Source organism: Humulus lupulus, chromosome 6 (genome assembly GCF_963169125.1).
Source record: "Humulus lupulus chromosome 6, drHumLupu1.1, whole genome shotgun sequence".
NCBI lineage: Eukaryota > Viridiplantae > Streptophyta > Magnoliopsida > Rosales > Cannabaceae > Humulus > Humulus lupulus.
In genome coordinates this window covers 28,244,918-28,260,078 of record NC_084798.1, presented here as the reverse complement: position 1 = coordinate 28,260,078, position 15,161 = coordinate 28,244,918, and the positions used below count along the sequence as shown (strand labels likewise).

Genomic DNA, 15,161 nt, shown 5'->3' with positions numbered 1-15,161 from the left:
GTTGAGATGGCCGAGTTGGTCTAAGGCGCCAGATTAAGGTTCTGGTCCGAAAGGGCGTGGGTTCAAATCCCACTCTCAACACATCCCACCTTTATTAGACTAAGTAATAAAAATATGTATTATTTTTAAATATAAATGATAGAAATTTTAATAAAAATTAAGATTATGTATTATATATGATTATAATAATGATATTTTATAATATTAATGATTAAATATTTAGTTTTGTATATATATTATTATAATAATGATGTTTTATAATATTTGATTTTATATTATTATAATTAATTAACATATATTTTTAATTAGTTTTAAAAATATATTCGGTTAAATATTTATAATATTCTCTTAAAATTAAAAATTAAAATAAAATTAATATCACACTAGTTATAGTTTTTAGATTGGTATTTTTTTCCTTTGTTTGCTTATGTTAATACATGTTTGGATTAACATGAAAACTCATTGGGTCAAGAAGGATGTTCAACCTAAAGATGAGTTAGAGGAGGGAAGGGATAAGGGCAACCAACATCGGGTTGCTGCACCTGATCTGAATAAGGGTTCGGCTAATATGTCTATTGATGGTGAGGGACCAAATAACAGTGAAGCTAGTTGGCAAACTCCAAAGAAAGTGGCTACTCTTTCCAAACAAGGACCGGTTGAAGTTGTTAGTTCTTTATCTGCTAAAATTCCAACTGGGCAAGGAAAGAACCAGAAAAATGCATTTGAGGTGCTTCAAGAGCAGGTGGACGGTGAGAAATGAGGTATTTTTGTTCCTAACTCTTCTTATGGATAATCACAATATATTGAGCTGGAATTTGAGGGGATTGAATGGTCCTAATAAGCATACAGCAGATATAGATATATGTAGTAAGAATAAAGTAGGGGTTGGTGCTCTTTTAGAAACTAAAATGAAGGGGAATAAAGTCATGGAATCATGGCTTATATATTTTTAACTAGTTTTAAAATTCTCTTACAATTAACAATTAAAGCCATTAAAACATGAAAAAAAAAACCACAATATATTAAGAATGAATTTTAAACGAAGACCTATAAAGACAACTTATGTGGCAGTTCTAGAGAATGAATCTGATAAGGCAGTTCTAGTGTAGCAATTATATGCAGAGAAAGCTTGGACATGTGATGGAAAGAAGTACTCAAAACATCAAGTAAATGAAATTGAATCGAATCAGTACCACAATCTCAACAAATCAAAGGTAAATTACAAACACAAAAATGCATGTAATTCACAATACATAGTGTAAAATAAAGTACTAACATGTACAAAAAAAATCAAATAGCTAATAAAATGACTAAAAAGATATATCATAAAATGGGATGGGATGGGATGGGAGGATTCCAAGCATCATCGCAGTCTTGAGCAAATCTCAACTATGTTGGCACTTACTCAAACCACCAATCATGTGCATAACCCCCACCGCTAATAATTCATTCATAAAAAACTCAAATTGTAAGAGTTGATACAAGAGTCAATAATGAATCAAAGTATCTAGCTATCAAAGCAAACACAAGAACAAAAAAACTTAGACATTCGTCTTCCACACAGTAGTACGACCAGCACCATCCCCAGTAAAAATCAGTCCTCCGGGACCCTTTTGAATTGTCCTCACCTCTTGTCTTGTAAAGAATCTGCCCTTCTCTTCAAAACTTGGCAGCGCATACAGACGAACAGAGTTGTCATTACAAGAGCAAAGCAAAATATTTTGGTCAGCTTCTGCATCAGTCTTCTTAGGGAGTGTTATCCCATTAAGTGCAAGAACACCCTGAAACAGAGAAATATATGTTTTGGTTAATAAATTATATATTTTTGATGATAATGGTGGTGCATAGTCATAGCATATTAGATTAACATACATGTCCCTCCTTGTGCGTATAGTTTTCCTCTATTTGGCCTCCTTGAGAGGTAGCCCAAATTTTGACAGTGCCATCCAATGAACATGACAATAAATAGTATCCCCAAAACACAAGCGACATCACCCCATCTGAATGCCCCTTCAAAGTGGCCACACATTGTAAATTCTCATCCCACACCTGGAATAGAAATAACATAATTGTAATGTAAGCAAGAAAGGGACAATATATAAGTGACTCTTGTTAAAATCAAGATAACATAACATAGTCTATTCAATAATATATTATACCTTGATTGAACTGTCTAGAGAACCTGAAAATAGTCTGTTTCCACCATAACATAAACAGACTACTGCACCTTCATGTGTCACGGACGATGGGACACTAACAGGAATAAAAGGATTAGCTTCTTCAGAGGAAGCTTTCCATGCTAAGATCTGCCCACTCTGGGTACCAGCAAACAAAGTACCATTCACCAAAGTCATAGAGTTGACTTGACCCACAGGCCCCTCCAGAGTGAATGCGAATTCAGGTCCATTATTGTTCTGGGTGTTCCAAACCTTGATAAGATTTGGCAGACCAATGAACAGCCAAGGCCCCTCATTTATCAAACAACCAATTGGGGCTCCAAAATTGATGACACGGGTCGTTTGACCGGTGTGGCAATCCCAAACGCATAGTGTACCATCGTAGCTGCTTGAGTAGAGTTTATCTCCAGATTCCGAATGAGGGAGCGCAAGCCCAGTCACCGCCTGTCATATCATATCATGTACTACTAGCGTCTCATCTCATCTCATCTCATCCGGAAGATCATAAAAAAAAAAAAACAGAGTAACAAACAAAAACAAAACCAGAAAAATCAACCTGAAACAAAACCAAAACAAATATCAGATCATCTGTACACCACATAGGGAAAACTTGGTTGCATTAGATTATATAGTCTTTTTTTTATGACCCTTATTGTTATATTTATATATTGTTCGGAACGAATCTTAACGAGTAACACTCGAATTCTTGGTCAATCACGAAAGAACAATAATGCAAGTTGAAATAGGAAATTCAAAATAAAAGTTAGGAAAGAAAGAAAGAAAGAAATGGCAATAGTAGAGTACCTTATTGTGACCTTGGAGATTGGCGAGGTAGGAGTAAAGATCACCACGGAACCAAGAATGCAGAAACTTGCACCGATCACCTCGCACACACCTTCCTTCTGCCCAGAATTTGCACACTTTTTCTATTGAACCAGGACGAACGAAAACTCTGTTACTCCTTCCTAGAACACCCATCTCTCTCTCTCTCTCTCTCTTGCTTTCTTGCTTTCTCTCTCTCTTGCTTTCTTGCTCTCTTGCTCTCTTTCTCTCTTTCTCTTTCTCGCTCGTACGGTTTCTTTCTCTCTAACTAATCTCACCTCTATTTATACATATATGTATTTTTAAATTCAAAAAATATTTTTTTTAACAAAATTTTATATCCCTAACAGAACTAAAACAAAGTCAAATTAAAAACCGAAATAAAAGTATATTTTTTAAAAAATATCATTAATATTAAAACTAATTCATTCTGAATAAAAATCTTAATTAAACTCTTTTTTTTATATTTAAAATCAAAACCTAAACATCCTTTTTTGTTCAACTTAATAACAAAATTTATATAGCTTTAAAAAAATATTAAAAAAATATACATGGTATTTTTTTTATATATATATATATAAAACTATGAAATTATTAATCTCGTATAAATATAAATTTTTAAAAAATAAGTCACAACTAGTGCATCAATTAAGTTATACTATTATAAGAGCATAATATTTATTTTGTTTACTTTTTATGATTCATTTAATTTATAAATAATTACATGTTTGTGATATATTTTACAATTAGAAAACATAACCGCACTTCGCGTAGTTTTTTATAATTATTAAAAAATATACATATTTTAAAATATTTTTTGAGAGATTACAGGGTAGGAATTCATTTTAACTCAACTAGTACAACATGCTTTTTATATGGACACATGGTGACGTCTTGACCATAATTTTTTTTTCACAATGGTGTTCATTGTATAGCAAACCTCTAGCAGTTTTTTTAAAAATTCTGAATAATTAAAGTGTCAAAAATAAAGTTCAAAAAGCATGTCGTACGTGTGCTTTTATTTTTTATTATTATTATCATTATTGTACGCTTTGCGTGATTTTTTTATAAAAAGTTTAAATTATGTATAAGAAAATTAATGTTTTGTGTAAGACTTATTTTGGTCGATTACCAGTTTGAACTCTTTATTTTTAAAAATTAACTTTTAGATCTCGTGTTTTGTCAAAATGTTAAATGTATGAATGGATAGATCGATTATTTGAATATTGTATTTTGGCCGATTACTCATTTTGACCATTTATTTTTTAAAATTAACCTTTGGACCATGTATTTATTGAAAAAGTTCAAAATTCTTTATAAAAATTAAATTATATATTTAATTTATATTTTTTGTAAGGGTTCACACCATTCTGAACCTTGCATTTTAGCCGATTACTCGTTGGGACCTTTATTTTTAAAAATGATTTGTGGACCTCAAGTTTTGTCAAATGGTTAAAAATAAGAATACATAGATCGGTTATTTGAACACTATATTTTGATCAATGACTTGTTTTGACTCTGTATTTTTAAAAACTAACCTTAGGACCATGCATTTATTCAAAGTGTTAAAAATTCTTTATAAAATGTAAATTATATAAATATATATAATTATCTATATAACTTATGTTTTCTATAAGAGTTCACACCATTTTTAACTTTGTATTTTAGCCAATTACCTATTTTGACTCTTTATTTTTTAAAATTAACTTGTGGATCTTGTATTTTGTCAAAATGTTGATTACCCGTTTGAATCCTTTATTGTTAAAAATTAACATTTGGATATCTTGTTTTGTCAAAATGTTAAAAATACAAATAGATAAATCATTTATTTATTTATTATTATATATAGATATTTTTAATTGACATCTATTATTATTATTAAAATAAAAATGATAAAAAAAGAAAGTAGATAGAGTTTTTTCCTTAATTAATTAATAGCCATAAATTATAAAAGTAAAATAAAAAATGAGAAAAGTTCACGGTTGTTAACGTCGTTTTTCGTCAACTTGAGAACATAAGAGCATATATTCAAGAATAGAGATATAAACAAATAAATAATACCATATTTTATAGTGGTTCGACTCCAAAAAGATGACCTAGGTCCACTTAATCACTTTTATTAATATTTAAGCTTAAAGAACCATAGTTTCCGGCAAACTTGCGTCGCCGGTTGTTCTATAGTCCTCATTCGCTTTACATTGCATAAGGACTGTGTATACAAGAATAATCATTCGGTACTCTCAATTGCCTCCTTCATTTCTATCCCATCTCCTCTTATTTATAGTGAGGAGTTTAGGGTTAAAATTAGATCATGGACCTAAGGTATTGGGCTTGGCTCGCAAATAATTCATTTACAACAGAAATACAGTTATATTTTGATAAATGACAACTCTGTACTCCTTTGCTAACTCTGTTAGCATGGATGTTGTGTGTTGAACGCTAACAAGATCCTCCTGTTAGCGTGTAATGGTTTGCCTTGTACTCCACGAGAATAGGAACCATTTTGCACTGTGTGAGAACAAGAACCAATTTGCACTGTGTGAGAACAGGAAGGCAAAGTGTTCTGTTCATCATCCCATCATAATTGCTATTTTTTAAATGTCATAAATGCCCAAAAAATGGGTATAACATTTACCCCCCAAGTGAGTTTTCGTGCTTTGCACAACTCTGGCTTAATTATGTGAACAATTTCCCCATTATTTTTTGGTTATGCATTTTAAAAGACAATTAAATAAAATAACTTTTTTCTTTAGAAACGAACACTTCTAATCATTCTATAAGTACTCTTTTTTTTTTTATTCTGTTCTCGTCTGGTATGCGTATGCAGACCTTGCGCAAACAGGAACCCAAGTAACTCCATGTTGCCTTATGCGAATAGGTCCTCATAACCCATCTTTTATTCGCACCATTTACAGTATAGGCGGACAAATAAGCTTTTCCTTCAAGGTTATAGGTGAATAGGTTGCATCTTTGAATATGCGAATAGCCCCACCTAAGTCTCGGTCCAATCCACCTTTTATGAATAAAAATGAGCAGGTACTCCTCTCGCCAATGAGTGGATGCACACACTTAACAATTACTACTCAATTACTCGAACATACATCACATGTATTTTCCTTAAGTTGAATTTGCTAGTGTCCACAAACGAACATGATGCCTGAACTAACCCATAAATGTACAGGAAGCTTGAACTAGCCTTTAAACGAACAGGATGCTTGCTCATTTTTCTTTTGGCAGGAGACATGAATTCTTGATCTTTGTTCGGCGGCCCTAAGGTTGTAGGTGTAAGGGCTAACAAGACGAGGAAACCGTTAGCAAACAAGAATAAGGGGACCCTTGCAGAGTCTTCTTCTGTTCGTTCAGCTCGGAGTCGACCTCCAGCTGTGGTTACACCGCCGGCCCTGTCGCAACTGCTAGTGTGGTTCCCACGACCCGGTCCTTATCACCTATATTACCTTCTTGTATTCAAATGGTGGCACATAGATTTGAAGAGGTCATCTAGAGTGATTAGATACGGGAAGAATGGTCTTTCTCCGGAGTTTGCGTCCCCAGCGAGATCCTTCATCATTCTATTGCCAACACTGTTCAGGTATGGTTCTTCTCTTATTATCGTATTTGTTATCTTTTCGCTTGATTTTCTGTATTGAACTATTTTTATCCTTCGCAGACAATGATCACCTTGACCAACTTATCTGAATCTATCGAGCAGTTGAAGAAGGATAAGGAAGATACATGTCTTGCCCTCATGTCTGAGACAGATACTGTTCGTGACGAGAGGAACAGTTGTAAGATTGAGCTCGAGCAACTTAAAAATTCTTCTTGTACCAAGATCAATCAACTAAAGACCGAGATTTACCGTCTTCAGAAGTCTCATTCTGTTGAGGTTGAGCAACTTAAAGCTGATGCGGAAGTTGATCGTCTTCAAGCCCTTGAAGAAGAAGGAGAGATCCTAAATAACATGTTTTTTCAGGTCTGGAAATACAACCGCAATATTGATTTAAAAAATTTTAATGGCGGGGAGAAGTCCCTGCTAGAAGCTTGCAAACAGAGACTTGTTGATGAAGAAAGCTCCTTTGTTCGTACCTCCTTAGCACAGGCGGGGAATAGTGATGTTTCACGGCCTGAAGATCTTGCTACCCGCACTCTGCTGACCCTTTAGCTGCCTCGAGAGAACAAACCTTTGAACCAGAGTCCTGATAGCTTAGTTTCTAGCGCATCTTATGTTGGAGTATTTTGTATTTGCATACCCTTGACTCTTTGTTTTCTTTTGTAGTCTGTACTTGCATGCCAACGAACAAACCATTTTTCCTTTTGTTCTTAGTGCGAATAGACTGGTTGCCTTTAGTGCATGATACGAACAGACTAGTTGTCTTTAGTGTATGATGCGAACAGAGGTTTTTTACATGTACCAGCAAACACACTCTTTTTCAAGCGAACATAACTCTATTTTGAATTTTTTTTGTAGAAAATCTATTATTGGGTTCTCTCATATACCGTATGTGCCCCCCAAGTGATTGAGGAGTCTTTGTCCTTGATTACTTGTTACACCGTGCTTGGGTGCTTATCAACACCTTAGGCTAACAGAATCACTTTGCTCACTTCATGTATATAGACATAGGCGAACATGTTATGATATGCGAACAAGTTCCATGTTGGTACATGTTCTTGTACTTCTGAGGTTTTTGTTCACCCAGTGTAGAAGCATAGTATTGCCAGATTTCCTTTCATGGTTTTCGAGCTCTTCTTTTCCTGTTCGTTTTGGTGACATGCAAATTGGCGAACAGGTTGAAAAAGAGTTATTTCTTTATGACGACCCATGAGCGAGCAAGCTTCTCTTTGTAGAAACAGAGTTGACGGTTACTCCTCCAACTGGTGGACGATCAATTTTGAAGTTTTCCTCTCTTATGATAGTGATCAGATTGTGAGGTTATCTTCTTACTAACAACGAGCAGAATTTGAAGTTATCCCCGATCACGGCTTAAAGTTGTCTTCTTTTCTGAGGATGCTTCCGAGTTGGTTTTATCTTCTCGGTTCGAGCCTGGTTCAGCCAGGTTTAAGTTTTTGCTTAACAACTACCTATTAGTATTCAGGCCGTGTACCTGGTTAGGGCCAGGATTTATAGCTTAATAGCTTACCTATTATCATTCAGGTCTCATACCTGGTTAGGACCAGGGTTTTATAGCTTAATAGCTTACCTGTTATCATTCAGGTCTCGTGCCTGGTTAGGACCAGGGTTTTATAGCTTATTAGCTTACTTGTTATCATTCAGGTCTCGTACCTGGTTAGGACCAGGATTTTATAGCTTAATAGCTTACCTGTTATCATTCAGGCCTCGTACCTAGTTAGGGCCAGGATTTTATATCTTTGATTTTTTTCATGTTAGTTAAGTTTCATTTGGAATCATCTTTGACCATCCGAGCTAAAGTTCCAGCTCGGTTTTTATTTCCAAATTTCACTTTTATACTAACTTGAATTTTTCAAAGCTTGATTGCGTTATTTAAACTTTCAAGTACGTCTACTTGTTTGTTTATTGTCACAATCACTGTGTATACTTATTTAAACATATAAGTACGGTGAGCTTATAACGGCTCGAAACTCATACTCCTTTATTCATAGAAGCATGATAGGTTAGAATATTACTCACAATTTTGTTGCACAAAATATTTGTAATATTTTTCCTTTTATGCTCGGTCATCTCTATACTTTAACCTTTTTCTAAAAGTTCAAGACAACTTTTTTATTTAAAATAAGTATAGATTTTTTCTGAGCTCGTGGTGTGGTTATATCCAACACCTATATGCCCCCCAAGTACCAAGTTTCAAGTCTTGGATTATTTTCTCCTCGGGTTCGGGCTGGTTTTTTAGTGCGAAATTCAAAGTTATCCTTTTTCGAGGTTATTTTCTTTTCTGATAACGATCAGAATTCAAAGTTGTCCTCTTTCATGATTAATCTGAATTCGAGGTTATCTTCTTGTCTGATAATGATCAGAATTCAAAGTTGTCTTCTTTGATGAGTAATCCGAATTCGAGGTTATCTTCTTTCCTGATCGCGATCACTTTATAAAGCAATCTTTAACAGTTATTCCTCTGAGAAGAATCTTTGTTCATACCCTTAGCAGTTTTGGTTACACCGGGTAGGCGACCAAAATACTACTTAAGGCCTATCTTTAGTGTTTGGCTCACGAATTGATCTCTAGGAACATCTCCATTTATTCTCTTAACATCTCCCACCCGGCACCTTTCTCCAGCTCGTGGTTTACCAAGCTATATAGAGATAATGCTAACAGAGTTTTTAAAGCATGCTTTGTCATTTTTGATCCTTGTTCGTATCGTGGAAGTAATCTCGGGAAAACAAGTTACTTATTGCCCTTACTCCATTAGCTTGTTAGCACCAAAGGTAAACGAGCAGGGTTGGAGTATCAGTTGGTTCCTTGCTAAGGCACACGAGCGAACAAACTTTGTTTATGGCTGTCGAACAGAATTTCTCCATACCATAAGCGAGCAGGATTATCCTCCATTCTTGTTCGTTCTCTATGTATATCATAAATGGAATATATACATAATTAGGCGAACATGCTCGTCTTTGGGTTGGTGTGGTTATGACTCCAAAGTGAGCCCTAAAATCCTTTCTCCTTGCTCCAACCTACTTGTGTGCGAACAGTTAGTGTTCTGTTTGTGTAGTCTTGTTACTCTATTTATTTCATGCTTAGTGATAGTAACTTTTCCTCATCCTCGAGTATGCTCTCAAGGTTGCGAGGTTGAAACTATTTTGCAAAAAATTCCAACTGTATCGATTTATGAATATCGTTGGTTAATCTAGAATTCCAACTTTATCCTTATATCGATTTATTTTAGTTGGTTAATCCAGATTCGTTACATAGTCAAGCTCGTGCAAACAGGCTCGTGCTAACAAGCTCATCCTGTTTGTTCCATGTGTTAGCCTCATGTACAAGTTATTCGAATATAACTTATTCAAGTCAGTTCGGAAGTTATATTAATAATGTGTATCGCTAAGCTCGAAAACTCATCAACAAATATCACATGCTTTTCCTCGGAATGCCTTCGATATATCTTGTTCGCCCCATGTGTGGATGCATGGGAAAACGGATTTCATTTAAGGATCAAACGAACAGGCAAAATTTTGAGATGTCTCCAACTCTTTTTTGACCTCGAACTGGTTCGAGCATAATCTTTCGAGATGTGCTCCCTTATTCCTGTCTGTCCCTTGTAAGAATTCAAGGGCGAACATGTTTCACTAAAGGGTTATGTCAAGCTATCCCTTCTGTGTATGAGCAGGGTTTTGTAATGACCTTGAAATGGTCTTGAGCCTTATACTTCAAGCTCAGTTCCCTTATGGTCGCGCAACATGAGCTTTTAATGAACGGATAGGACCTCAAAATCCAAGTCATCTCGAATAGTCCACGAAATTGCTAGTCTGATCACTGTCTCAAAAATAAGTACTGTTGATCACATAAATTTATGTTGTAGTTTCAGCTCGGGTGATTACCGTCTCGGAGATGAACTCTGTCCCCAACTTGGTTGCAAACAGTGGTTTAGCTTGGAGACAAACTTTGTTTATGGCTCGAATGACTTTTGTGGAGTGATGACCAACTCGGGTGTGAGTATTGGATACCGTTCACATAGCTTGCACAGAGGGGTGATTAGCTCGGACGACTTATATGAGTTGGCTTGAGGAGTACATATAAGTCAGCTTCGAAGATATATTCTGTCCATAGCTTGAATGAATTTTGTGGAGTGATGACCAGCTCGGGTGTGAGTACCGGATACCGTTCACACAGCTTGCACAGAGGGGTGATTAGCTTGGACGACTATAGCTCAAATGTCTCCAACCTCGGAATTTTCACTAATGATTTCGAAGCTCTGTTCACTCCTAACAGTTTTAAAGGCTTATAAGCGAGTTGATAGACCCTCTTTGCCATGAGAGCGCGAATTTGATCTCAGGTGTTATGAAGCTTAAGAGTTAATGTCCTTGATAGCTCGTATTCATCATCTTGGAATTGACTGTGATATAGGGTGAACAAAATTCTTGCACATAGGCATGAGAACATGATTCTCTTAGGCACGAGAACAAGATTCTCATAACAACTTGGAAGAATTTTAAACATATCTTTACATTCCTGTTCGCCTAGTATAGGCTACAATGGGCGAATAGGTTCTCTTTCCATGTGGAAACATAGAAACAAACAGGTTCTTCACATGTTCTTGGCATGTTATTCCAGTCCTTTTTTGGTTGCTATTGCCCCTAATAATGACATAGAAGCAAGTAAAATTCCACACTAACCTTGCAAGGTTTCCGAGTCCTCCTGACTTCCTGCTCGCCTAGTATAGACCATTATGGGAGAACATGTTTCCTTTTTCGGATAGCTGTGATTGCTTACTCCTTGTTCACCTTTGGAATGTATGCATGAGTGCACAACTATTTTTCGAGGATTTGTGGTTTATACTCATAGGTGACCAGGTTGCACCTTTTGTTCTTTTGTGTTGTATACAAGTGAATGAACATGAGATCTTTTCTAGGTTTTCAAGCTTCGTTGTGGTATCCATCGATTCCATAAATGCATAAATGCAAATAGGGTTACAAGCAATGGTTTTATCACTGTTCATAACTTGAACAAGCCACTGCCATAAGTGGATCATCCTTGAGTCGCCGTGATTGCTCCACATTGTAACTCAGAATCACTAGGTTTTTAATTTCAACATTGTGCCCTAATTTGGACGCAATTAAGTGAAATTATTTTTCACATAGATCTGTGATTTGTCTCGACAAATATGGTGTTTTCTTACAACTTGCAATCGCTCCGCAGATGGCCTGACTGATCTGGCCCTTGACGACGTATGGAGTCTTCTGGGGATGATTTCATCAAAGTCTTTATTCATAGACTTCATTAGATTGAACCTCTTTATCTTGAATCTGCTCTCTCAATGAAAGCACCAAACTGTTGACGCCGTTTTTCGTCAACTTGAGAACATAAGAGCATGGATTTAAGAATAGAGATATAAGCAAATAAATAACACCATATTTTATAGTGTTTCGACTCCAAAAAGATGACCTACGTCTACTTAGTCACTTTTATTAATATTTAAGCTTAAAGAACCATAGTTTCCGGTGAACTTGCGTCACCGGTTGTTCTATAGTCCTCCTTCGCTTTACATTACAAGGACTGTGCATACAAGAATAATCATTCAGTATTCTCAATTGCCTCATTCATTTCTATCCCATCTCCTCTTATTTATAGTGAGGATTTTAGGCTTAGAATTAGATCATGGACCTAAGTTATTGGGTTTGGCCCGCAAATAATACAATACAACAAAAATACAGTTATATTTTGATAAATGACAACTCTGTACTCCTTTGCTAACTCAGTTAGCGTGGATGTTGTGTGTTGAACGCTAACAGGATCCTCCTGTTAGCGTGTAATGGTTTGCCTTGTACTCCGTGAGAACATGAACCATTTTGCACAGTGTGAGAACATGAACCAATTTGCACTGTGTGAGAACAAGAACCAATTTGCACTGCATGAGAACAGGAACCAATTTTCATTGCGTGAGAACAGTAACCAGTTTGCTTTGCATGAGAACAGAAACCATTTTGCACTGCGTGAGAATAGGAACCAATTTGCACTACATGAGAACATGAACCAATTTGCACTGCGTGAGAATATGAACCAATTTGCACTGAATGAGAACCAGAACCATTTGGCACTGCGTGAGAACAAGAACCAATTTGCACTGCATGAGAACAAGAACCATTTTGCACTGTGTGAGAACAAGAACCAATTTGCACTGTGTGAGAACAGGAAGGAAAAGTGTTATGTTCATCATCCCTTCATAATTGCTATTTTTTAAATGTCATAAATGCCCAAAAAATGGGTATAACAACAGTTATTTATATTTATAACTTAATTAAACAGTTGTCGTAATTAAATATCTAATCAAATTTGAATTCAAATTAAAAAATGTGAAAAAAGAAAAAAATAGAAAGAGTGCTTTTGAGCAATTTTAGAGTATCACATCATATACTTTTAAATATATATTTAAGGTAATTTTATATTTGTTTGATAAATATTATAATTTAAATTTATAAATTTTGTAATTAAACTATATATATTTAACATAATTCTAATTTTGTTTGATTAATTTTATAATTTGTATAATGTGAGTGAGAAATTTATACCTTTTGTAATTCCTCTGTTTTTTAAAGTTATGTTCTAATAGTAAAATTGTATAAAAAATATGTAATTAATCAATTATTTGTTTCTCTCTCATTTCAAGAAATTAATAAAATGTATAATAGCATTTGAAAAAGCAAGAGATGTGAAAAAATTAAGCTAACAAATAATATTAACATCAATTTTCATAATTATATACTTTTTAATTCATAATATGTTTATTGTTTCTAAAAAAAGATTTTTTGTGCTTCACATCAACCTCTGCTTCTTTTGTTGCTGTTGGAATATCCACTAAATTACAATCTATAAAACATTTATTTACTATAGTGAAAACAAATCACAAATCCAAACAATACCATTGGCAATATCGTTTTGTCACAAACTTGAGAAAGTATCAAATGAGAGAAAAATGCAATTATTAATATTGTTTTTATTATTACTACATTTTTTTAAACGTGTAAAATATATAGAGTAAATAACAATATCTTGTAAATATCTTATTTAAAAATTAAAAAATATGTAACTACATATTTTTATAACGTGCATGGTACATTTTTTTTTAAAATTACTACATTATTATAATCTATATGAAATGAATAAAAAAATTAGATTAAATGAGAAAATAAATAGAGTGCTTTGGAGCAATTTTAGTTTTTTAAATGTGTAAAATAGATATAGTAAATATATTATTTAAATTTTAAAAAATATGTAACTACTTACATTTTTTTTTAGATTACTATATTATTATAATCTATAAAATGAATAAAAAATAGATTAAATGAGAAAATAGATAAAGTGGTTTGGAACAATTTTAGTTTTTTAAATGTGTAAAATTGATAGAGTAAATAATAATATCTTATTTAAATTTAAAAAATATGTAACTACTTACATTTTTTTAAAATTACTATATTATTATAATCTATAAAATAAATAAAAAAATTAGATTAAATGAGAAAATAGATAGAGTGTTTTAGAGCAATTTTTGAGTGACACAACTCCTTGAAGCTTTCCTTTATATAATATATAGATATAGATATTATAATTTTTATAAAATGAATAAAAAAATAGATTAAATGAAAAAAATAAATAGAGTGCTTTGGAGCAATTTTAGTTTTTGAAACATGTAAAATAGATAGAGTAAATAATAATATCTTGTAAATATCATATTTAAATTAAAAAAACATGTAACTACTTACATTTTTTTTTAAATTACTATATTATTATAATCTATAAAATGAATAAAAAATTAGATTAAATGAGAAAATAGATAAAGTGCTTTGGAACAATTTTAGTTTTTTAAATATGTAAAATAGATAGAGTAAATAATAATATCGTATTTAAATTTAAAAAATATGTAACTACTTACATTTTTTTTAAATTACTATATTATTATAATCTATAAAATGAATAAAAAATTAGATTAAATGATAAAATAGATAAAGTGCTTTGGAGCAATTTTAGTTTTTAAACGTGTAAAATAGATAGAGTAAATAATAATATATTGTAAATGTCTTATTTAAATTTAAAAAATATGTAACTACTTACATTTTTTTAAATTACTATATTGTTATAATCTATAAAATGAATAAAAAATTAGATTAAATGATAAAATAGATAGAGAGTGTTAAGCCGTGACTCGGTTTGCTCTCTTCCATGGCGAAGAAGCAGAAATTGACTCGGAAGCCTGTGTCTCGTGTGGTTGATCAAGACACTCCGTCAATTTAGGATGAGAAGGACCAAGAAGGCACTGTTGCTGATGTTGTGATCGTTGAAGGCTCTACGGCTGGTGCTATGATCTTTGAAGATGAAGCTCAATCCAAAGGATCGAATCTAGATGCTGAAAAGGAATGAGTGATAGAAATTAGGGGAAACCAGGAAGCTGATCTTCGGGGCTTTGGGATGGCCACTCCGGTGTCGAACCCTTCTAGCTGGGCGGACAAGGTGGAGGAAAGGGACTATCAGGCTTCAGCTCA

At 33.7% G+C, this 15,161-nt stretch overlaps 2 protein-coding genes and 1 non-coding gene across 3 annotated transcripts; 2 read left to right on the top strand and 1 right to left on the bottom strand.

The window, feature by feature from the left end:
- On the top strand, window positions 1-81 carry TRNAL-AAG (transfer RNA leucine (anticodon AAG)). The gene has a single exon. It is a non-coding gene; the product is annotated as a tRNA-Leu (tRNA).
- A 1,255-nt stretch (window positions 82-1,336) lies between these two features.
- On the bottom strand, window positions 1,337-3,218 carry LOC133781967 (zinc finger CCCH domain-containing protein 48-like). The gene is made up of 4 exons (XM_062221093.1): window positions 2,982-3,218; window positions 2,160-2,733; window positions 1,873-2,049; window positions 1,337-1,781 (listed from the first exon to the last, which is right to left on the bottom strand). The coding sequence occupies exons 2-4, from the start codon at window positions 2,352-2,354 to the stop codon at window positions 1,542-1,544; spliced, it is 612 nt and encodes a 203-aa protein (XP_062077077.1). The 5' UTR covers window positions 2,355-2,733; window positions 2,982-3,218; the 3' UTR covers window positions 1,337-1,541.
- Window positions 3,219-5,211: 1,993 nt separating this feature from the next.
- Window positions 5,212-7,459, top strand: LOC133781968 (uncharacterized). Its single transcript, XM_062221094.1, has 2 exons — window positions 5,212-6,588; window positions 6,667-7,459. Exon 2 carries the CDS (start codon window positions 6,670-6,672, stop codon window positions 7,156-7,158), a length of 489 nt encoding a protein of 162 aa, XP_062077078.1. The 5' UTR covers window positions 5,212-6,588; window positions 6,667-6,669; the 3' UTR covers window positions 7,159-7,459.
- The last annotated feature ends 7,702 nt before the right edge of the window (window positions 7,460-15,161 follow it).